We start from the raw sequence: 25,472 nt of genomic DNA on the forward strand, positions 1-25,472 counted from the left end.
TTTTAATTATTTAGTAACAATTTTGATATAAATATCACTATACACAAAACAAACAGTAACATTTTATAAATAAATATTATAATTTGTAAATTTAAACTACTATTATCTCTTAAATTTTTTAACTTAGTAAAGTTTTTAAATATTACACTTAATTAAATTTATACAAAATATACTCTCAATTTCTCACCTCTTCGTCACTCTCTCAGTCTGGCCGTTCCTCTTCGTCACTCTCTCAGTCTCGTCGTTCCTTCCTCAGGTTTCACTCTTTTCTCCGTGCTTCATCTACGTCCTTCTCGTTCGTTCGGTCAAACGACTACTGCTACGCGCGTGTGTGTGCAGTTGCTACTGCTACGTGCGTGTGCCACTGCTACGTGCGTTGTCTCATTCTTCCGGAGGTAAGGATTTTCTCGATTGTTCAAATGCTTCAATTTGTTATTGTTTTCAATTACAGTTTTTATTTCCCACATTTCAACCTTGGATTAGTGTTTCTTTAGTAGGTGATTATTGCGGTTTCATTTTCAATGATTAATTTGTGTTTGATTTCAATATTAAAATGCTAATAATTAGTGATTCTCTCCTTGATTTGGTACAAGACGTGTTGATTCTGATTTTGCAGTGTTATGATAATATTAATTATTTTTATTTGATAGATCTTTTCTTCTAGTGGTAATTGGAGATTTTGTTGATTTGCTTTTTATTTATTTCTCGATGCAGTTAACTCTGCTCCATTTCCAGCTCTTGCTCAAGTGATAACTGTGGATCTCTATTTAGGACTACAGCTGAAGGTATGTCTCGGAACATCACTATTCCAGTTGCTATGTATAACCTTTTTTTCCATGTTTTCCTTGCCTTTTCAATGATTTTCACTATTAGGATGTCTTTGTGGAAAACTAGAAATAATGTTGTTAATGAAAGGGAATATGTAACATGTTGTATTTAAGGATTGCATAGCAAATAAGAGAGTTATGCATGTGAAATAATGAGCCTAGCTAGCTGGTATACATCAGGACTCAATTAATTTCTCGTTGCAGTGCCTATAGTCAGTGTTGTGTTTAGCAAATTAAAGTCTACCCTAGATAGCTAGTACCGAAACCAGTGGCATGTCCAATACTGATAGAAATAGTTTCTGAAACATTGGCAAAAACCACTCCATGGAATTCTAAGTAACATGCTTATTTAGATTCGGTGGATGGTGTAATCAAGAGAGGGGAACCTTTATTGTTGTGTGTACAATTTTGATAACATGGAACTGAATTTTAACTTTGTCACCGAGCTCAACCAAACCACTATATTGGATACATATAATTCAGAATAAGTAGAGGAATCAAACTTTTTAAAAAAATTTCAAGGGGTTTTATCAACTATGCATACCTAACCGTTACCAGTATGTCTATACTCATAAATTAATTTAACAAATTAAACTCAATTTTAGTGCTTCTATGACAAATCATAGACTAAAAAAATATAGTAATATTATTGCAAACGTGTAATTGGTACGTATAAAGAGAATGTGGAGTGATGAAAGAAATTAGAGAAGAAGATAACAACAGAAAAGGATGAAAAGAAGAGTGTTACTGTATAAAAAAGCCATATATAATACAATTAGGTACAACGCACTTGATGTAACTAAATAATATAATTTGGTAGCAGCATGTTACATTATTATAATCACGTGAAGTTTAATTTAACATCAATTCATAACTACCATGAAGTGAATCCAAATCTGATCCTTTATATGTAATTGAGTAAATTTTAACTGTACAGACAAAAAAATGGATTAGATGTGCGTGAAATATGAGAAACAGTTTTAAATATCAAATGAAAATGATTTTTACGGAGTAAATAAATTGGCAAAACCTGTTGAATGAATAAAAAAAGGCACATGCTTGGTACCTTTCGTGAAAAAGTGTTTCTTTTTCAAAGTCTAAAATATGTAGAAGTGCTAGAAACTTAGCATGAAAATTGCATCTAAGGCCGACCACAGTAATAGGCTTTCAAAGTATTTCCTCTGTTTCAACAAGGATATGTAATCATTCATCTTTATAAAAACAGGTTGATATATTATGATCTTTTTAACTATTCTAACTTGACCTAACCATGATTATATATGGAAATGGAATATTGTGTCATCATAATTTACGTATACTGAATTTTAAATATTAAAGTTTAAAATATTATATCTTATATTTTCTAATTTTTGAAACATGTTTACAAAAATAAAAGAATTGGAAAAAAATGTAAAACGCCTTTCATGAATCTCAAAACTTTACTTAATTCTCAAAAATAGATTGAATGGTTTAATTGAATTGAGTAAAACAGAGGCTAATTTTTATCTTCCTTATCCTCTACCGAGGCTACCATTTTTCCTACCTTCAATGCTTCATTGTTATTTCACATCATGTTGATTGTATCTTGCATTCAAGTTTTGATCTTTTTTTATTCTTAGAATTTAAATTGTTGAATAGTTACTCTCCTTTAATTTCTCAAGTTCATAGATAATTTTGTTATTAATAGATAATTTTTCATTTTTTATCAGGTATTTCATTTTTAGCTTCAAGACAACATAAGCATGGACAAGAATTGGGTGGTAGCACCTAGAACATCTACTAGGTATTTAAATGGTTTGGAATTTTTTCTAAATTTTGCATTTGAAAATGCTGCACAAGGAGATGAGATTTTATGTCCCTGCAAAAAGTGTAATAATTGTACTTGGGGTAACCGAAAGTATGTGCATGAGCATTTATTGTGTGACGGATTTGATAGAAATTATACTAGATGGATTTTTCATGGAGAGGGTGGATTTTCAAAGAAGATATATGGTGGTGATAGAGAGAAATATTGTATGTCTAAGGTTTTGGATGGTTTGTTGGAGGAAACTTTTATGATGCCCACAGATCTTGAAGAAAATGAATTCAATGATGTTCACAAAATTGAATGGATTTTATTGTCTGAAATTGATTAGTATTTAATCTTAGGTGGCTCCTATTTCCAAATATTATGTTTTATACTTCACTGTTCTTCTAAATAATTCAAAAAGAATTTTACTCTTGCATGCACACTTTAACAACATAACAATATTACAAATGCACTGTACTTAGAGCTCAAGATCTAAGTTAGGACGTTGATCATCATACCGAAGAAGTTGTGGAGGACCCTCCTCTGGTTGGGGCTTGTAGTAGCATTTCCTAAGGCCCTTTGTGGAGATAAAGCTGAATTTGGTTGTGGAGGAGCTGGTACGTGAGGGTTCAGTTGACTAAGTGTCTGCATCTGCATTTCAGGGAAACCTTGAGTTGTTAGTGGAGTGAATGTTGCAGCTTGGTGCATGACTGTGCATAACTTGCATTCATTGGCCATATTGATTGGTACATAGGGAGGTTATTTTTAGGCAAGGTCATGGTGTTTTAGTCAAAGCTTGAGGATGCAGTTGCTTCTAGTTCAGAAGAACGAGATAAAAATTCAACTTCCGATGATGTATTTTCCCAAGTCTTTGGAAAAGAGCGACATGGATATGTACAAACCTAGGGAAAAGGGGTTGTGCCTTCAGACTTGTGGGGATCAAAATCTCAAATTGAGATACAAAAATTAGTTGATGAAGTTCAAAAAAATGCCCAAGTTGAGCTTCAAAGGATAAAAGAAAAAATGCAAGAGGAGATGGAAGCCAAGCTAAAACAGCAAGTAGAAGCAATGAAAATTGATCTTTTAAACAACATCAAATCTGCTTTCACTCAATTGCAAAGTTGTATTCCAGGAGTAATGACCCAAGATCTACAAGAAGAAATTGTTGTTGAGGTATATAATTTAAATTTTACTTTAAACGTATTATTGAATTAGATATTACACATTACATTTTGCTTACTTTAATGTAGAAACAAAGTCAAGCCACTCCTAGAAGCAAAAAGAGAAAAATAGAGAAAACTAACACGAAATTAGCTAAGGGGTGAACTCGTATAACATTTTTTCTTTATTTTGTTTTTATATTATTTATTAATTAATTTGTTAATCTTGTTTTGGAATACATTCTACTATTTTATTATCCAGGAAATCAGAAGACCTTACAGTTGGAGTTGTCACACTTGAAAAAGATCTTAAGACACTCCAACATCCATCCACTGCCATTGAACTCTTCATGTAAATATGGTCATCTAAAATATGTTTCTAATTTTGTACTTTTGATTTATTGGTTACTAACAATCATTATTACAGGGAGGAATTTGAAAATAATTATAAAGAAATAAATGTTGATTCAAAGAATGTTGAAAGAGTAAGTGAAATTAAAAAAAATTGATATTTTAATTATTTGAAGTCATTGGTAATTAACATTTCTTTTGAAAAAATAGGTTCATAAAAAGGCTTTTAAAGCATGGAAGTGTATGACAAATGAAGTAAGTCTAAGTATTTTTATTTTATTTTAAGTAATTTAATATTGATTGACTTAATTATGATATTTGAATCAGGAAAACGAACTTTATTTCAATAGAGCAGCCAGACTAAGAGGAAAATTACATTTCAGTACAGTAGAAGAAAGGTTATTATTGTAATTTATTATAAGATCATAGTTTTATATGTTTATTTTGTTTCATTATTGTTTTGTTAATGAACTCATCTAACACAAGTATTGAAATCAGTGGTGTTCAAAAGAAACAGATTGGAAAAAGAGAACAGAAACCAAAGCTTCATTTTGATGGGACGAATTAAAGTTCATGATTAGGTAATCAGATTTTTTTTATATTCTTTATTATAGTTGATGATGGTTCCATCTATTTGTTTTCATAGTTTCTTCTTTCAATTTGATTTCTTCTTTACAATTGCTTTATTGGAATCAAACACCTCGAACAAATAGTTTTAGCATTTGATTGAGTGTGACATCATTGTATTTCATATGATTTTGAAAATATGAACAAACATGTGGCCACCTATAGCCCCCTGGAGTCACATTGCCCTTCCATGTGGAGGAAGTTACTGCAACCACTGTTTGCTTGCCTCAGAAATATAACATTGTTGCTTCATTTACATTAATCATTCATTTAAGTGACAGATTAAAAGCATTGACAGGAATGACAAAACTTCCCTTTTTCTTGTTAGAACCTTTTTGTGGTGCCATGCCTGCCTACTCACTCCTATTCACAGAATTTTCTTTAATTCAAGATTTGGTTATCATCATCATTCACACCATAGTTAAATAAGTAGAGAAAAAACAAAGATACATTCACTAAACTGTATACTAAATGTGTGCATTAAAGGATAGCAAAAATTATTAAAATGAAATTGGGATTCTGATTTGAAAATAACAGGAAAAAAATAATGTACAAGTTTCGGTCATAAGTTGAATGTAGTTAATATTTGGTACTATAATGTTTCTTATATTTTTGTAAGAAGGGTACATCTCTCACTTCTGTGTTGTGCAACTATTTGATTGATCACATAGCACTATTTGATTGATTCCTGCCATATCTTTAATACTGTGTGCATTTCTCAATCTATAATGTTTCTTATATTTTTGTAAGAAGGGTACATCTCTCACTTCTGTGTTGTGCAACTATTTGATTGATCACAGAGCACTATTTGATTGATTCTTGCCATGTCTTTGATATTGTGTGCATTTCTCAATCTATGACCAGTGAAGGCCAATGAGGCATTCTTTGTTGTTCTTTTTTCTTAGTTTTTTGTTAGTATGACATTAAGAAAGACAGTGTACTTGTCAAGAACAGGAAGTGAGGATTCTCCTAATGCTCAAAACAAGCAACACAGTAAAAACAAATTACCCCTTTATTCTGCAAAAAAAAACTACCGTCCACCTATACTCCTCCTATTAGTTGTTCTGACTATCAACACTTCATTTGTCTTTCTTAGGATTTGAGATGAGATAAACTGTTGACTAGTCGCAAGCTATATTTGAAGTGTGTAATTTTAGATTTTTTGTCATTGTTTCTTTCTTGAATATCTAAATAACTTATAGTAAATGTCTGCACATGTATGTTATGAGTTTAGTTGGTTCAGAACTATTCTTAGTATTTATCCTGTATTGCATTAAATTCAGTTGATATTTTAATTTACCTCTGTTTTTCTTTCAGATTGGATATCTGCTGAATAATGTCACAAATCCAGTGTCACTAAATTTGATCCCATTGGTGAATGATTGTCATTGTCATTTCCATGAACTGATTGTGTGATTGTGAGACTCTAGTCTACATATTAGAAATTTTATGTGTGCTAGATGATAAACAAAAGTGACATGTATTGACAAGATATTTCTAAATTCATTTTCAACAATGAAAAATCCATTGAAATTATTGGCGTTTGTGTTGATAGATTTTTATTACTAGCTTGTTTATAAAATAAAAACATCTAAACATAATTGACATCTTACAATCTAAATCTAAATTTAAGTAATTTGTATAATTTTTTAATAAAAAAATTTACTAAAGATTTTTAGTAACATTTTTATAATGTTACTTTTTTATTAAAAAATATTACTAAAAAAAATTAGTAACATTTTTTAAATGTCACTTCTTTATTAAAAAAAAGTTACCAAAGATTTTTAGTAATATTTTTATAATGTTACTTTTTAAAAAAAAAATATAACTAAAAAGATTTAGTAACATTTTTAAAATGTTACTTATTTATTAAAAAAAATTACTAAAAACTTTTAATAATATTTTTATAATGTTACTGTTGTATTAAAACACAATACAAAAAGATTTAGTAACATTTTTAAAATATCATCTCTTTAATAAAAAAAGTTACTAAAAATAATTAGTAACATTTTTATAATGTTACTTTCTTAAAAAAATATTACTAAAATATTTAGTAACATTTTTAAAATGTCACCTTTATATTAGAAAAAGTTACTAAAAGCTTGTAGTAATATTTTTATAATTTTACTTTTTATTAAATAAATATTACTAAAAATATTTAATAATATTTTAAAAATGTTACCATTTTATTAAATAAATGTTACTAAAAATATTTAGTGACATGTTTGTAAATGTATCTATTGAAATGTAAAAATGTTACTAAAAGTCTTTAATTACATAGAATATGATTCTATCCGCTACATTTGATAAAATGTTACTAATAAATAAATCTTATTAGTAACTTTTTTTGATCTTACTAATTATTATATATATAGTAGTGTCACTAGTGTCTCTGGTGACATTTAGCTATTCTAATAGTCCAGAAGTTGTAGTCTTTGAACTTTCTTCTAGTGAAGATATATCTTCATCATACGTCTCCCATGAGAACAACTTAGAGTTGCTAGGCAACATTTGTATCTTTGTAGTTTGATACCTCACCTTCATGAAGGCATAATAATTCAATCAATGACTTGATGCAAAGGGCAAAGCATATAACAAATACTTGATGGAAAAAGAAGAGCTTCTTCCATCATACTAAATTAAGATGGAATAAAAGGACACTTTAAATATTCTTACTTTTGCAGAGTTGAAAATATTTGTTTTACAATTGGGGAGCATGCTTATTTACCAAGGAGGCAAGTCATATTTCCTGTTATTGAAGGCCACTCTTCCAGCAGAATTCGAATGGTAGTTTGCTAGAAAAGTTGCACATGCTCCACTTTTTGAAGAGAACACACGAGCCTGGAAGATAATTAAGACATGAATTCACCATCAAAGTAGTTTATCTTAAAGAAGCACACAAATAGACGAGGTTACTGCTTCACATCAGAGGAAACTGACCTGCTCATAGGATCCTAATGATGTGACAGTAGGATCTGAAGAAACCAAAACACGTTTACATTAGTAATCTCACCTTAGATTATGTAACTCTAATCAACATAGTGAATATTGGTTGAAGAAGATTATCCAATAAATATACAGTAAGATGCATGAAAATATAAATGGATGGAGTAGTCATGATATGATAGGTATCAGGAAGAGACCGAAGTAGTACATCTCTAAAATCTAGTATTTAAATTCATCCATAAACTAATTTTAACTTATAAAATACTAATTTATTTTTTCCTTCTTATTTTTATTTCCTAAAAAGTGCGTATGGATAAATTTCTAACAAACACAACTAAAGAAGACTTCAAATCTCCTTTTCCTTATATTACAATGTTATGCTTCTAGGAATAATAATCTCAGGCTACAACTCACCATCAGAATGTTAATTCTCTGGCAAGCAATTGGTGAATAAGTTGAAGTATAAATTGGTAAAGCATAATAGATCTTGAACAATAGCTTACCATTAGAATATCAAATTCTTCGTAGTTACAACCTCACCCTTAAAGAAATAGAGAACTAAATATTGCAACCATAAGACCAATTGGTTAGGCTTTTTTTTGTATGATTACCAAGTTTAAAACATTGTTATAGCAATTAAGGTTCTTCATGCCACTATGAGAACATGTTGAATGATTCCACATCCAACGTACATAGAATATAAGTACTCCAACAAAAACCTTGTCATGATGACCCTTGAGTGGCGTTGGTGTCATGTCATGAAAGAAGCAGTGTCCAATTGAAAAGTGGACAGTTTGGAAGAAAAAGATAAGTTCTTTATGCCAATTTATTGAGAGTACATGAGATAAAAAGAGCAGTCTTGAGAAACAAACCATATGTAGAATACTTCATCCATTTCTTGTTTTTGAACTCTAGCTAACCGCTCAACTATCATAATGCCTCCAATGCATTAAATCACATAATTCACCTGATCAAAGTTTGCATTAAAGGATTACTCAAACTGTCAAGATAAAACTCTCATTCCAATTCAGTTATCAGCATAATTAGTACTCAAGAAACTGTATACAAGTTTTGTTCGTATCTTATATAGACAAAGAAATTGACAGTGAAACAAACCACAATCTTGAAAGTGGGGTTAGTTCCACTGGGACGAGAGAATTTGTTATATTTCTTTTTATGATCAAAATTTTTGTTGTACCTTTTTGGAGCTAGTTTGTCTTCTACCATGTTTGCTTTGACAGACAGAGTTTTGGCCTTTGCAGCAGCGCACTCCTTCCTGTTTGTGTCTTTGATGATGATGTGGGTGATCAGATCTGATAGTGACATCTGTTTTTGCCTATGCTTTAGTTGTTGTTTGTAATCCGTCCAAGATTGCGGAAGCTTTTCTATCAAGAGTTCGGACACGAATTCATCCGGCAAGGTTATGCTTTCAGTTTTAATATCTTCAATCGGCTTGTGATATTCGTTTATTTGGATTTTGATGTCTTTGCCTTCGATCATCTCCCAGCGATAGTAGTTTGCAATTACGAACCTTTGTCTGACGATGTCTTCGGCAGTATATTGGAGGATAAGAGAATCCCAAATATCTTTCGCATTCTTATAAGAAGTATAAACATTGAACAGATCGTTAGATTACACACTGAGTAAAGTGTGACAACATACCTTATTTGGATGGATCCAATCGTCAACTTGTTTCGCAACCGTGGTTGAGTCGGGTTTGGAAGTTGTAAGTGCAAGAGCAACTCCATACATGTCCAATAGGGTGGACACGCGTTCTTGCCAACGTCAGAAGTTCTGACCGGTGAGGACTTCAATTTTGGAGACATCCAGAAATGGTCACGCAAAAATGGTTTGCGTTGCGGAAACAACATTTGATGGTCCCGAAGCAGTGTTGTTGTTGTTGTTGTTCGTATTTTCAGCCATAAGTCCTTACGATTGTAGTAAAATAGGCTTTAAAACGAACAAAAATTGGTTTCCTGAGGCGTGAGTGATCACTGTCCGTAAGGACTTATCCACTGTGAATTGTGCAAGTCCCTCAGGATACAACAGGAACTTCCCAGAAATTTCCGAGGATCAAAACTAGCAAGTTACTCTTTAAAAGAGTAATAATCCAATAAACACAGAAATCTTATAATAAAGTAATATTAAATGATGAGAGAGAAAGAGAAAGAAAAAGAATGTGAAAGGTAAGAGGAAGAGGAATGGTTTCACGGTGGTGTTGGGTGAAGGAGATGAAGAAGGTGAATCAGTGAGATGCGTTTCTGAAGTGGGTGGAGCTCTCTTTATATAGGGAGAGGAACCAACCAATTTCGCAACTAATTTGCATCTTCAAAAACCGCTTTGAACTATTCAGCTTGTCAACTACAACAACGTGCTTCAAAACTTCTGAAAGACTAGGCGTTTAGGGGTGGAACGACTTCTCCACTGCAGCAACGTTTTCGAAGGACACCGGTGCAGGGGCGGAAACAACTTCTCCACTTCCGAAAGACCAGGTAAGGAGAAACGGAAAGTGGGCATGCAGTGATAACATTTCAGTTTTGGATTCCGCAAAATATCTCTACACATTAGATCTTCATGCGTTTGATTTTAGGGTTTTCTCGCATGCTCTGTTTTTATTTGCAATACCTGATTTTGTTTTACAACAATCCCCCACATATTGCAAAAGATAAAACATAGGGATAAAGAAAGAAAATAATATTTTGGGTTCATCTAAGATGTAATGCAGCAGAGCTGGTATAACAAGCTATATGAACCAGTCTTAGATTGATGAACTTAACACATAGTGTAGTTGGTATAGCAAGCTATATGAACCAAGACACTTAGTATGTATTAGAAGTTTATCAATCACAATACACCCCCACATTACTTGTTGTTATCGTTGTGTTGCGCTACTAGGCCATGTACGTGCCCGGTATTCATGAGTGCTATAGAGATCTTGCTAAGATCTCATGCAAGCGGCCCCACTTGACACTCATATAGGTGATTTCATCAAGTGTATGCTGCAAATCAAACACCACCCATAAGGGATATGAAAATCATTAAAACTTTGTAAATCATTAAAACTCTTTTACCTCTGAATTTTAACCACAAAGTTTATCCTCTCGATTATGCAGTATCTAGCACTTTCACACACACCATAGGAATGGACAAAATTGATTTAAAATCAATATCAGTGCTAGCAGAACTAACAAGTGACTTGTTTTTACCCATATGAACCTTATTCATGGGATCTCCAATCACAAAGGTTGGGTTTCCATCACTTGTTTGTTTGCAAGTGGCTTAAGTCCCATTCCCCTCTATGTTTCTAAAATCATTTTTCTCCCTAGGGGTTTTGTCAGAAGATCTGCCAAATTCCGTTCTGACTTGCATAGTCAAAAGAAATCGTTCCACTCTTTAACAGTTGTTTCACCAAATTATGTCTCAATTGTATATGTATATTCTTTCCATTGCAGCTTTTATTTTTAGCTATAGCTATTGCCGATTTGCAATAACAATGCATTGATACAGATGGGGTTGGTTTCATTCCTAAAGGAATGTTTGCTAAGAAGTTTTTCAACCACTTAGCTTCACTATCAACCATTTCTAGAGCAACAAACTCAGATTCCATTGTTGATCTTGCAATAATAGTTTGTCTGGCTGATATCCATGTAACTGCACCACTCCCAAGTGTAAATACATAACCACTAGTGGACTTTGTCTCATCTGAATTAGAGATCCAGTTAGCATCACTGTATCCTTCTAGCACAGCGGGAAATCCACTATATTCAATGGCATAATCAATTGTACCTCTCAAGTATTTCATGAGTCTTGCAAGTGCATCCGAATGATCCTGACTAGGACATAGAGTGTATCTACTCAATCTACCTACTGCATAAGCAATATCTGGTCTAGAAAAGCTCATTAAATGCAATAAGCTCCCAATTATCTGGGCATACTGAGTTTGAGAAATAGATTCTCCTCTGTTCTTCTTTAATTTAGAGCTAGCATCATAAGGGGTACTCACTAACTTAAAGTCATAGTAACCAAACTTCTTTAGAAGTTTCTCAGTGTATTTTTCTTGGGATAGTAATATATTATCTCCCTTCCTTATGATTTTAACTTTTAGAATCACACTTGCTTCACCCATGTCTTTCATCTCAAACTTAGATCCAAGAAACAATTTTGTTTGAAAAACTATATCATTGATGTACCAAAGATTAACATGTCATCCACGTACAACATATAATGACATATTCACCATTTTCAGATCTAGAATACACACATTTATCAGCATCATTGGTAGAAAAACCTTCACAAAGTAAAACATTATGAAGTTTTTCATGCCATTGTTTTGGTGCTTGTTTCAAACCATACAAAGATTTTAAAAGTTTGCATACTTTTTCCTTTTGACCTGGAACTACACATCCTTCAGGTTGAGTCATATAAATTTCCTCTTCTAATTCACCATTCAGAAAAGTTGTTTTAACATCCATTTGGTGAATTGCTAACTTATGGATGGATGTTAAGGCTAGCAACACAGGGATAGAGGAAATCCTAGTAATAGGGGCAAAAGTATCAAAGTAATATATGTTATGTTTTTTAGTAAAACCTTTAGCAACTAATCTTGCCTTATATTTCTCTATGGATCCATCAGGATGGTACTTCTTCTTAAAGATCCACTTACAACAAATGGGTTTTGCTCCTTTAGGCAGATCTACTAAGGTCCATGTATTATTTTTCTTAATTGAATCAAGCTCAGTTTTAATGGTCTTATCCCAATGTTTAGCATCAGGAGCACTAGTAGCTTCTAAAAAACTTATTGGATCATTCTCAACTAGATAAGTATAAAAATCATCTCCAAAAGATGTTTCCTTTCTCTGTCTTTTACTTCTCCTAACATCCTCACTCAAGGTATCAGTAACACTATCTATAGGTTGTTCAGATGTACCACTACTCTTTAGCGGAAAGATGTGTTCAAAGAACTCAACGTTTTTCGTCTCTACTATAGTGTTACGTTCAATTATATCACTATTAAGAACTAGAAACCTATAGGCAGCACTATGTTCTGCATATCCTAAGAACATACAATCAGATGTTTTAGAGCCTATTTTCCTTTTCTTAGGATCAGGTAACATCACTTTAGCTAAACACCCCCACACTCTTAGGTATTTCAGATTAGATTGATAACCTTTCCACAACTCATAAAGTGTTTTTCTAGTTTTCCTATGTGGTATCCTATTTTGTAAAAAACACGCAGTAAGCAGAGATTCACTCCATAAATTATCAGGAGCATTAGAACTAATAAGCATGGCATTCATCATTTCTTTAAGAGTCCTATTTTTCCTTTCATGAATAATACCTTATTTTACACAACAGTCATTGAATAAAACATATTCACCACCTCTATCTAATCTAATTCTTTTAATTTTCTTATTCAGTTGATTTTCTACTTTCGCTTTATAAGTTAAGAACATGTCAAAAACTTCATCTTTGTTTTTAATTAAATACACTTTGGTGTATATAGAGAAATCATCTATAAAAGTTAAAAAATAATTTTTACCACCTCTAGACATGGTTTGTTTTAAATCAGCAAGGTCGGTATGAATTAAACCAAGTATTTCATTTTGACGTTCTACAGAGTGACATGTTTTCTTCGTTATTTTAGATTCTACGCATACATCACTTTGCTATTTTGTTTGTCATGCATGTTGATTAATCCTAGTCGTTGCAATTTTATAACATATGAAGAATTCATATGTCCTAATCTAGCATGCCATATATTATACGAGTTAAAAATATAAGTAGAAGATTTAGATTCATTCATAATTTCAGAAATGTTTAATACAAAAAGGCCTTGATCACAATATCCCTTTCCCACAAAAAAACATTGTTTTTTGTCATAACAATCTTGTCAGATTCAAATGACACTTTAACCCCAACTTTGCTTAGCAATGCCACAGAGACCAAATTAACTCTAATTGATGGCACATGTAGCACATCATTCAAAGCTAGAGTTTTACCAGATGTGAGCTTCAGAAGAACTTTTCCTTTTCCAAGGACAGGAGTTGTCCTGGAGTCATCGAGATATACTTGTTCTTATCCATCCCCCACACTTCTGTAGGAGGTAAGCACATTTCTGTTTGCACAGATGTGTCTGGTAGCCCCAGAGTCCACCACCCATTTGCTCACAATTGTCACAAGGTTTACTTGTGAAACGACTGCCATAATACTATCTCCCCCTTCGGCTAGATTTGCCTTAGGAGGATAGTTGTTTTTGGCCCTATGTCTGCACTGAGGTGCATGATGACCTGGCTTTCCACAGACAAAGCAATTACCCTTTTTCTTGAAAGTGGGGTTAGTTCCACTGGGACGAGAGAATTTATTATATTTCTTTTTATGATCAAATTTTTTGTCGTACCTTTTTGGAGCTAGTTTGTCTTCTACCACGTTTGCTTTAGCAGACAGAGTTTTGGACTTTGCAGCAGCGCATTCCTTCCTGTTTGTGTCTTCGATGATGATGTAGGTGATCAGATCTGATAGTGACATCTGTTTTTGTCTGTGCTTCAGTTGTTTGTAATCCGTCCAAGATTGTGGAAGCTTTTCGATCAAGAGTTCAGACACGAATTCATCCGGGAAGGTTATGCTTTCAGTTTTAATATCTCCAATCAGCTTGTGATATTCGTTTATTTGGATTTTGATGTCTTTGCCTTCGATCATCTCCCAGCAGTGGTAATTTGCATTTACGAACCTTTGTCTGACGATGTCTTCAGCAGTATATTTTAGGATAAGAGAATCCCAAATATCTTTCGCATTCTTATAAGAAGCATAAAAATCGAACAGATCGTTAGATAACACACTGAGTAAAGTGTGACGACATACCTTATTTGCATGGATCCAATCGTCAACTTGTTTCGCAATCGTGGTTGAGTCGGGTTTGGAAGTTGTAAGTGCAAGAGCAAATCTGTACATGTCCAATAGGGTGGACACGCGTTCTTGCCAACGTCAGAAGTTCTGACCGGTGAAGACTTCAAATTTGGAGACATCCGGAATTGGTTTCGCAAAAATGGTTTGCATTGCGGAAACAACATTTGACGGTCCTGGAGCAGTTTTGTTGTTGTTGTTGTTCGTATTTTCAGCCATAAGTCCTTATGATTGTAGTAAAATAGGCTTGAAAACGAACAAAAATTAGTTTCCCGAGGCGTGAGTGATCACTGTCCGTAAGGACTTATCCGCGGTGTATTGCGCAAGTCCCCCAGGATACAACATGAACTTCCCGGAAATTTTTGAGGATGGGAACTAGCAAGTTACTCTTTAAAAGAGTAATAATCCAATAAACCCAAAAATCTTATAATAAAGTAATATTAAATGATGAGAGAGAAAAAGAAAGAAAAAGAATGTGAAAGGTAAGAGGAAGAGGAAGGGTTTCATGGTGGTGTTGGGTGAAGGAGATGAAAAAGGTGAATCAGTGAGATGCGTTTCTGAAGTGGGTGGAGCTCTCTTTATATAGGGAGAGTAACCAACCAATTTCGCAACTGAGTTGCATCTTCAGAAACCGCTTTGAACTATTCAGCTTGTCAACTACAACAACGTGCTTCAAAACTTCCGACTTCTCCACTGCAACAACGTTTTCGAAAGACACTAGTGCAGGGGCGGAAACAACTTCTCCAATTTCGAAAGACCAGTAAGGAGAAACGGAAAGTGGGCATGCAACGATAACATTTCAGTTTTGGATTCCGCAAAATATCTCTACACATTAGATCATGTGCGTTTGATTTTAGGGTTTTCTCGCATGCTCTGTTTTTATTTGCAATACTGATTCTGTTTTACAATAATATAAACTTTCAATATATGAATACGTTCACTTGTAGTTTGCTGAGCATTTTTCAAAAGTCTTTTGAAATCTTAGATTTACCTCTTCACCATTACAAGCCGATTTCACACTGGAATCATCTACATCCTTTATTTCAGGCAACACCTTATAGTCCTGAGTTGTTGTTTTCCAAATCTAAGTTTTTGTTGAAATTGAAATTGTTATTAAAAAATTAATAAAACATTTAACCATAATAGTTTATCTTACTGGAAAATCATGTTAAGAAAACCTTTAACCTATAAGCATTAAAAGATGCTTCAACATATTCAAAAGCGTCACAACACTATTCCATCCTTCTTCATTCTCTCAAGAAGTCATGGTCAACGTCTCCCACCTTCCCTCTCTCGATCACACCCCAACCAACTAGCATCCTACGCATATATTAACTACCATAGCCTAAACAAACAGAGAAAGAATCAATCACCATCATTCAAGCATTTTATCAAACACTGGGTGAGCATTGCACAGTATGTGAAACATAGGAAAATGAAAACGTAAGAAAAGAAAACAAAGCAAAATATAGAAACAAAATAATGCAAGAGTGTTGTGAGAAAATAAAAGGAAATAATGAAATTACCTCCATTGCTCTTCGTTCTCGGAGGTTTTATACAACTTCTTCTTCAATCGGAAACAAAGAAACACTTCGAACTCTGATCCCACTCCGGCGACTCAGAGGAAGAGAGAAGTTTCACTCCCTCTCTCGAAAGCTATTGCGAAGAGGTGTCAGAGGAAACAGAGGAGGAGAACGAGTAAGATGGAGACAATGCGAACAAGAGAGTGAAACAAGACTAAGGAAGAGGAACGAGCCCGAGACCGAGATTGAGAGAGTAAGGAAAATGTTTTGAGAAAGGAAGAAAAATGAGAGAGTGAGAAAGGAAGGAAACTACTGAGAAAAGAAATGAGACTAAGGCTTTGTTTGGATTAGGGAGGGGATGTGTGGGGATTTGAGAGAGTGGATGTGTGAAGAAAGTGAGGGTGTTTGGATTGGGGTATGTTAGGGTGGATGTGTGAGGAAAGTTTATGAGAATTTGTGAGTGATGTGATGGTTGTGAAGGAATTTTAATTTTGTTTAAAGGTGTGAAATGTTACTTTACAGATTTACCCTTTCCTTCATTTTTATTTAAAAATGAACAACTTTCACATATTTAGTAGATTTAAAAATTATAATTAAAAATATATATATATATATATATATATATATATTAAATGTAAATATGTATAATATAAAAATTATAATTAGAAAAAAATATGTATTCAACAAATTAAATAAAAACAGATCTTCAAGTAATAAAATTGAAATATAAATCAAATCTTATATAAATAAAAAATAATATTATTTTTTAATATTAAAAATCCTCTAGTAATGAAAAATAAAAAATACTACAACAACAAAAATATAATGTAAATAAACAATAGAAAAAAATTTCATAAAAAAATACAATGAAATAAATTTTAACTCACAAACATAATAACTATACCTAGAAATATATTAATATAAACACAACAAAAAATTAAATAAAAACAGAATTTTAAATAATTTCTTTAAATATTAAACATATACTATAAAATTAAAAAATAAATCGCATCTTATATAAATATAAAATTACTATTTTTTTAATATTAAAAAACCTCACAATAAAGCAATCTAAAAAATACTACGACAACAAAAATATAACTTAATTAACCATAGAAAAGGATTTCATAAAAAAATTATAATAAAAAATAAGGATAAAAATGTATTGGTAGTATAATCCGATATAGTTCAATAATTAATTACTATTAATTTATTTTATTAAATATTTGTGTTAGTTAAATTTATTTAATAACTAATATTTATAATGAAGTGTAGTTTTTATTAATAAATTATGTAAAAATACATGACAAATATATTAAAAGAAAAATGAAAATCATGTGTTGAAGCTTTATCCTTATGGGTTTTCAGCCTCTTGGCAGATGAGGATGTCATAGATTATAAAGTTATAACCTATTATGAACAATTTTATAGCGTAGAGAACAAATTAATAAAATGTAAATACGAGTAAATAGAAGAAAATTGTGAATCATTTAAATAATTCGATAAATAACACAATGATTTAAAGACTTTGATAAACAACACAATTAAACAACAGACTCCGAAAAACAACACAATGATAAACAATCGAGTTCGATAAACAACACAATCAAAACAACAGAGTTTGATCAACAACACAATGATTTAAAGACTCAAATAAACAACACAACCAAACTAAAATGAAATGCAACCTTAAAGTACAACTTAAACACCATTGAATTACGCTGAGTCTTCATATTAAACAACTTTGTCATTCTTCGTTGGACAGGTAATCCAAATAGTTGCTTGACCTTAGCTGGGTTTTCACACAAGAAGTCGTAGCATTGGTCCAGGAGATTTTCATCACTAATGTTCATGTCAACCAACAAAGACCAGATATCAGACTCAGAGTACTGGTAGGACGCTATGCGACGTTGATGGTGTACATGCTCACTATAATAGTCGATGCGTCGTTTGATGTATGCTGCTACATCTTGTGTTGCGTTCGCCTGTATACGAGAAATCTCAACCAAATCAGTGGTCACTTCATTACCATGCTTCATGTAGGACCCAAAAATCGCAAGGTTATTGTTTAACATGGAAAATTGATTTTCAATGACATCCACCATGGGTGCTTTTCTCTTTGATCCCTTTGATGAGGAGGTCTCACTTGTTGCCTGAGAGGGCGTAGATTGAGTATTGCTTGGACTATTAGTTGATTCGACATGTGGTCTAGGTGAGCGGGGAAGATCCTCATCAGGAGCATCGGGAGCATCAAACTCTGGCGGTTCTGGTATGTAATCCATGTTATTATCACTTAGATTGACACATATATTTTTCGTTGGGCCATGTCTGCTTGCCTGTCGAGGTGTCCTCCCCCCATTTCCAATAGCTCTGACATTCGACCACAACTCCTCATAAGGTCATAATTGTGGATGGAATTCACACGCCATTTACCAGCAGAAGGCTTTGCCTGTAACCAATAAAATGTCAATAAAAATATTAGTAATAATCCTTTGTTTAGGGTTTAAAGAAATGTTGTAAACATTATTAATTATGGTACCTGGATCAAGCTATCCCATACTTCGTCCTCTGCCTCAATTTTTTTACTGCTCTGGTTCCATGCAAAACCACTAAGACTAGAAAATAAATCGTGCACCTCCCTCCACTTGTCTTTCAAACTTTTTTGACGATTTTTGACATGATTTTTTGTTATGGTATGCATTCCAACCTCGTGTAATGCCATAACAATGTTGTTATAGCCCTGTGTGGTCCAACTACCATCAACTCTTGAACCTCGTCGTGCCTCTTCCACCATTGCACTTAAAAGTGCTAAGTCCATATCCGGGTCCACTTAGTAAAATCTGTCAAATTGCCTGATGAAACTGCAACAACATTTTTACCGCAATCCATCTAAAAATTGTAATAAAAGTTAGGGCCAAAGAGTAAGAAAAATTCAAAATACAATTTATTGCATAAAATTAATTGTTTACATAATGTTGCCACATTTCATTTTCTATATTGTCTCTAATATTGAACCTATCCTATAATCATCCTCATGAGGTTGAGCAGCTGAAACTTGTAAATCTTGTTCTAGCAATTCACGATCAAATTCTTCAATGAAAGAATCATCATTGTCCACCACGCGAAGAAAGTTATGGATAATACAACAAGCACAAACTATATTTGTCATAATGTTCAAAGAGTAATGTGGCTCAGTCCCACTAGTTATAATTGGGAACCGCTTCTTCAAAACACCAAAAGTTTTGTCAATTACGTTTTGGAACAACGAATGCCGATGATTAAACAACTCTCGAGCATTTTGTGGATGTTTTTTAGAGTACTCTTTTCAATGGTATCTAACCCCTCGATAAGGTGTTAATATTTGTCCTTTTAACACAAAACCTACATCACCAAGATAGTATTTCCCTACAAACATTGTGCAAATCATAATTAGTTCTGAAACGTCTTCAATAAAAATGGTTATGCAGACCCAAATACCTTCACTGACCTTCCGGAACAATAAGAGGATCCTCTCGTATCAATGCATTCTTTAGTATTCTTGAATCTGAGGTTGTTCCTTCCCACTCCGATTATTGACATTATGTCCAATAATGTGGAGAAATTTAGCAAGTTGTTCTTCCACGGTTGATCGATATGCATCCTTAACAAGTCTGGTTTGCCTAATTCGTTGACATAATTGAATGAATGCTTGTGGTCTCATGAAAATAATGTCACGAGAACGTTCAGTGTGCACCAAGTACTCCACCAGCTCTTGTCTGCGTCGCTCTTTTCGTGGTTCAAACTCGGTAATAGAGTCTGTTGTATCACTTAACATACGCAACAAATGTAATCCAAAAGCAATGATGCAAAGGATCATAAATGATGCAACTTTTGTGTTCTTTTGTATTTTTTCTTGCAGTTGTAAAATTAATTTCATGTTCGCACTCAGAATATTGTTATAAATTGCAATTGTTTCATCAAAATTTTCATTCTTATCGTCCTTAAAATGTGGCAGCGAATTGTTGTTGTTATCCATCCCAATAATGTTGACCTCCATAATACACAACCATGTAAAAAAATTATTCAAATGGTTGTACATAAGATTATAAATCTTACACATTAGTCATTATTGAGTTACCATACTAGTCACAATTATAGAGTTAGGGTTAGGCTTCTACTATTAGGTTAAGGGATAATGTTAGTATTATGGTTAGGGTTACTATTTATGTAAGAGATTACACAATAAATATAAAAAATGTAACTTAATTTTTTTATTAAAATAAATAACATTTTTTTTACTAATTGTTCTCGTCGGTTGACTCACTCGCCAGTTGACTCGAATGACAGTCTCTGGCCCGCCTATCTCCGCCTGAGAATCAGACTTCCTTGATTGAAGAATCTCACCTGCAAAGACAAATGGCTCCTTGACGACCGTTTGCACTCTGACGCTCAAGTCAGTACAGGGGCAAAGAAACAATAAGTGTATAAAGTAATTTCATTCTTCAAAATGGTGTACCTTGTTAGGGTTCTTAGCACCCTTTATATAGGTTGTAACTAGGGTTTGCTTCTGTTCTGTTACCCGTGTCTAGGGTTCCTTGGGGAATATCCCTGCCTCGCTATTACACAATCTTAGCATACTCTGGCACATAGGACTTCCCTTTACTGGAGTGCAACGACTAACAGAATGGCCGTCTACCAACTCATGCACCAATGCTGCGGGGCCATCTATTCTATGGGTGCCCTAAGTATTCAAGTGCCATGCATGCATGCCCTTAGAAACTCTAACCCTAATGGGCCTTAGCGCCTCCAAGGGTTCTTTACTTGTGTCGCGCCCGAATGCGCCATACACCCCACATGCAAGGATCCCTCGTGACTTAGGTTTTCTTATATCCAAGTGTTTCATCTGATAACTGATATGATTTATGGGGCCCACATTACGTGACCCATCTTTACTATCTGACACCAATGTCCGATGTTTGAGATCTTCCCTAGATTCGATGATTGAGGACTGGTCAGTACACTAATTACAACAAAATTGTATTTTCTACAACCTAAAAATAAATATAATGTAATTAATTATTTTTCTCGTAATAAATACCTTAATATTGTTTTAATTAATTTTCAAAATAGACCATAAACAAAAATAGCATACAATACGTTATTTAAATTAAAATTTAATTAAAATCATTGAAAAATATCTTGTGTAGAATTTTTACACAAATAAAACAAATATATAATTGTTTAAATTTTATATATTAAAATACATTTTGTTGATTTATTTAGTATATAAAATTCATATAAACATGATTTACATAAATATTTCAAGTGGATAGAGACTATTTCCCTTTGTTTTTGTTAATTAAGAGTATCACCTTTTCGACGAGGTAACGAATTTCTTTAAAAACTTATCGTCCCTTTAAAAGAATGACAGTTCTTATAAACACATTCTTAAAGGTAAAAATATCTCTCCATTTTTAAATTATAATTTTAAAAAAAAAATTCATTATTTTATTATTTTTATTGTTCCTATAAAAGTGTAAGATTTAGAATCATATTCTCATATAAATTATATCAATAAATATTAATTGAAATAAGAAATAATTAAATATATAGTGTTTGTTAATGTATAATAAAATTTTATATAAATTAATAATTTTTTTATTAGTTTTATAATGGAGTGGACAATTTGGTTTAGATCACAACTAATTTTTTATTAAAACTAAGTTTTTAAGGAGGTAACTTTTTAAGTACATATAATTTATTTAAAATAAATAACTTACTTTACAAAAGTCTCAAATTTTACACATTTTATCTTTTATTTTGATCCAATTCAACTGTAAACCTAACAAAGTTATTTAAGCACCATTAAAAAATAATTTAATTAATTAAATTCTTAGAAAAGGGAAAAATACGGTTCGAACAAAAATTGTTGATTTTCTGGAAATTTAGATTTTAAAGTTGCAAAAAATTGAAAAAATCAATTTGAATAAACAATATATTTATTAAAAAAAATCATACCACAAATGATTTAAATACACAAGACCTATTGACTAATACAAAACTGAATATAAAATATATTAACTAACATAAAAGTGAATATAATATTAAAGACATATATTAACTAAAAAAAAAACTTAATAGAACATAAACATATCCTTAATATTAAAATTAAATTAAAAATTTGATCATTTTACGTCCATATATGTTAAACAATACAAATTTAACTTTTATTTGTACATGTTTAAACAAATCCAACAAACTTGAAAGCTTTAAAAAATTAAGGACTAACATGAAAGAAGAAGATTAGGAAGCCTCTAATATTATGAGAGGTTATAATTTGATTCTCTGCACCAAACAAGAGTTCTTAAACCTCACCTGCTATTAATAACACTGCAATAGTAAAACACACAACTTAGAAAGAAAACACCAATACATATTAAAACCACCAATGCACAAGCACAACATGCATTTTTGTAATAAATTTAATAGAACAAAAAAAAAATGAAGCAAAACAACTGCAGTGCCAAAACAACATAAAACACAAAGTATATATGAACTAGGATGGAGGGGGATTTTACCGGTAGCCGTTGCAACTGAACGTATCAGAGAGAGAAACATCAATTCATCAAAATGGGTAAGGTTCACGGATCTCTCGTGCGTGAGGACAAAGCGAGAGGACAAACTCCTAAGGTGGCCAAGCAATACAAGAAGAAGAAGCCACGAGGACGCGCTCACAAGCGAATGTAATACAACAACCGACCGTGGTGGGATTCAGTAAGAAGCGTGGACCAAACTCGTCGGAGAAGTGAGGGGCGTGTGGATGACGGGTTTTCGTAGTTTGCAAAATGTATCACTTGTTTTATTTTTATTTGATTGATGACTGAAAGTTTGATAGTTAAAAAAAAATAGGATGGAGGCACAAGAAGTTGGACTTGAGAAGGAATAATTTTGTTCAGAAGAATGCTTATAAACAAACTTCACATGCAACAGTTCACAGAAAAATATTCAACTCTTTTTTATATATAAATATGACACATATGACAGTTGTGATATTCACTCAGTGTCGTGTAAATCACATGGACCAAGTCCTTGGTCAAGAAAAACTTCATGTGGGTTATATAAAAAGCTCTGCGTGCATGGGTTATATAAAAAACACTCTGCCCCTGAAACCAAATGAAGCACAACTTGATACATAAAAATCAATATTTTATCAACATGAGTATGCCTTTTCTGAAAATATGCTTCTGCATGCATGGGTCATCTAAAAAGTATTGTGTCAATTAAACCAAATAAAACATAACATAATACATAAATACATATTTTAATATATTAATTATCTTTTCAGTTTCTAATGAATAATTTAAGTTATAATAAAATTATTTTAAGTGATGGGTTGTTTTTAGGGATTTTTTATATTAAATAAATTAAATGTTTAGTATAAAATAAAATGAAAAATGTTTAGTATAACCTTTTGGTGATGCCCATGATCCAACCTAGGTAATATTTTCAGTTTTAATTGTAGTATATTCTTTTCTTTAAAAAAACTAAATCCAATCACATTTAATAAAATATCTGATTAGAACTTGAAAATAGGTATCACATGATTTACTCTAATAACTACTATATAAATGGAAGATTTTATTTAACTATATTTTTTTTACACTGGTTTATCATTATTTACATAATTTATATTTTATAAAATAATAAACAAACTTAAAACTTCCTTAAAATTTATGATGATTTGTTTCTTCATTTTAAATATTATATATATATATATATATATTAAACATTGTACAATATTTTTTTAAAATACTAATACATTCAAATGAAGCACCGTGATACATTCAAATGAGGGTAAATTTGGAAATAAGGGATGCTGACATGGCTTTTCCTCTACATCTCTTCATTTTAAGGGGAGATGATATTTACTGTTCACATGCATATCTTCTCCTTCACTTCCCCATACAACCCTAGATCCAAATAGTTAATATCTACTCATTTCTTTTTCTGTGAACATCACATCCATATAAACAAACAGGGGGTAAGATTGAGAGTAGACAAATAATTCTGAGAGTGAATTTTAAGAATTTAGTCTTGTATAGTATTTAAAAACTTTAGTGACATTTTAAATATATACTAGTTTAAATTTATTTATGGTAACATTGGTTTACAAAATGTTATAATATCTACAATAACATTTATGTAAAAATAATTACTATAATAATTAAAATTTATATTTATTTTGTTCATAGTGATATTTATATAAAAAATATTACTATTGTAATTGAAAGTTATGTATCGTAACATTTTATGTTACTATGAAAATGTTACTTTGAAAATGTTACTACAAGTTATGTATTTTTTTTTTATCAGCAATAAATTAATAGAATAAAAAAGAGATACTTAAGGGGTGTCTCAACCCTTAAACATAATACCCTCATAGTTTAAACAAACAACAATACAAATCATAGTTAGGGGGCACTTAACACTAAAGACCATAAACTACAGAGGCTTCCCAAACTAGAAAAAAATTGAACAATTGAACAGCACAAACACCAGCAGAAAACATACTACTGCATATATTAAAAGCATCTCCCTCCCATCCCTTTAACCCATGAAAAATCTATCTACCTCTTGTTTAAGACCAAAAAACCACGGTAATCCCATTCATTATTATCAGCAGACCCCAAGGTGTTCTTACTTCAATACTACAGCACAGTGGTAATGATCTTCAGAAGCAGAATTGGCCATTTGGGTTACATCTGTAGACCCTAAAGACACAACCTGAAGCATCTGTAGACCCTCAATGCACAACCTTAAGCATGTGCAGCTTAAGGTTGTTTTGGCCAAAGCAGACACGATCCAGCAACACACATTCCTCCTTCATCCTAAGTCTATTCCTTGGACACCTCATCCTCAAATATGCCCTCCGAACAGCATGCCCAAACCCCAGATGGACTTATGCTTCAACTTCCTTGAGTTGCCGCACTACCATCAGATTCACTTGATATCCGTGGGGGCTGCACGCAAAGCACATCTTAACAGCACCCGTTAACAGGGTCACCAAACCTGCAAAGCATACAACACATAGCCCCTAACAGAATCACCCAAACCAGCATAACACATCCTACCAGCACCCATTAAAGCTGTGTGTCCTGACAGCAACCGTCCCCTTCATCCCCCAGACGTCAAGCGCACCCCTGCTCATCCCCCCCACAGATAGTACCACTGGCATGACCAACTGCATAAATCAAACTTGAGCTGCACCCGAACTCCAAACTGGTATGAAGTCTGCATACCTTCAACCAAAACCTGCACCTCAAAGATCAGTATACAGGCCCTTACCTTCCAACTAGCAGCTTTGCATGCA

The 25,472-nt window shown here is 32.6% G+C and overlaps 2 protein-coding genes and 1 pseudogene across 2 annotated transcripts; 1 reads left to right on the forward strand and 2 right to left on the reverse strand.

Moving 5' to 3' along the window:
* Positions 1-13,775: 13,775 nt before the first annotated feature.
* Positions 13,776-14,648, reverse strand: LOC137839077 (uncharacterized). The gene has a single exon (XM_068648206.2). The coding sequence runs from the start codon at positions 14,646-14,648 to the stop codon at positions 13,776-13,778; it is 873 nt and encodes a 290-aa protein (XP_068504307.2).
* A 3,768-nt stretch (positions 14,649-18,416) lies between these two features.
* On the reverse strand, positions 18,417-18,941 carry LOC137839078 (L10-interacting MYB domain-containing protein). The gene is made up of 2 exons (XM_068648207.2): positions 18,663-18,941; positions 18,417-18,572 (listed from the first exon to the last, which is right to left on the reverse strand). The coding sequence occupies exons 1-2, from the start codon at positions 18,939-18,941 to the stop codon at positions 18,417-18,419; spliced, it is 435 nt and encodes a 144-aa protein (XP_068504308.2).
* A 3,791-nt stretch (positions 18,942-22,732) lies between these two features.
* Positions 22,733-22,919, forward strand: LOC137805805 (small ribosomal subunit protein eS30z/eS30y/eS30x pseudogene; annotated as a pseudogene).
* The last annotated feature ends 2,553 nt before the right edge of the window (positions 22,920-25,472 follow it).

Source organism: Phaseolus vulgaris, chromosome 3 (genome assembly GCF_051622355.1).
Source record: "Phaseolus vulgaris cultivar YP4 chromosome 3, ASM5162235v1, whole genome shotgun sequence".
Taxonomy (NCBI): domain Eukaryota; kingdom Viridiplantae; phylum Streptophyta; class Magnoliopsida; order Fabales; family Fabaceae; genus Phaseolus; species Phaseolus vulgaris.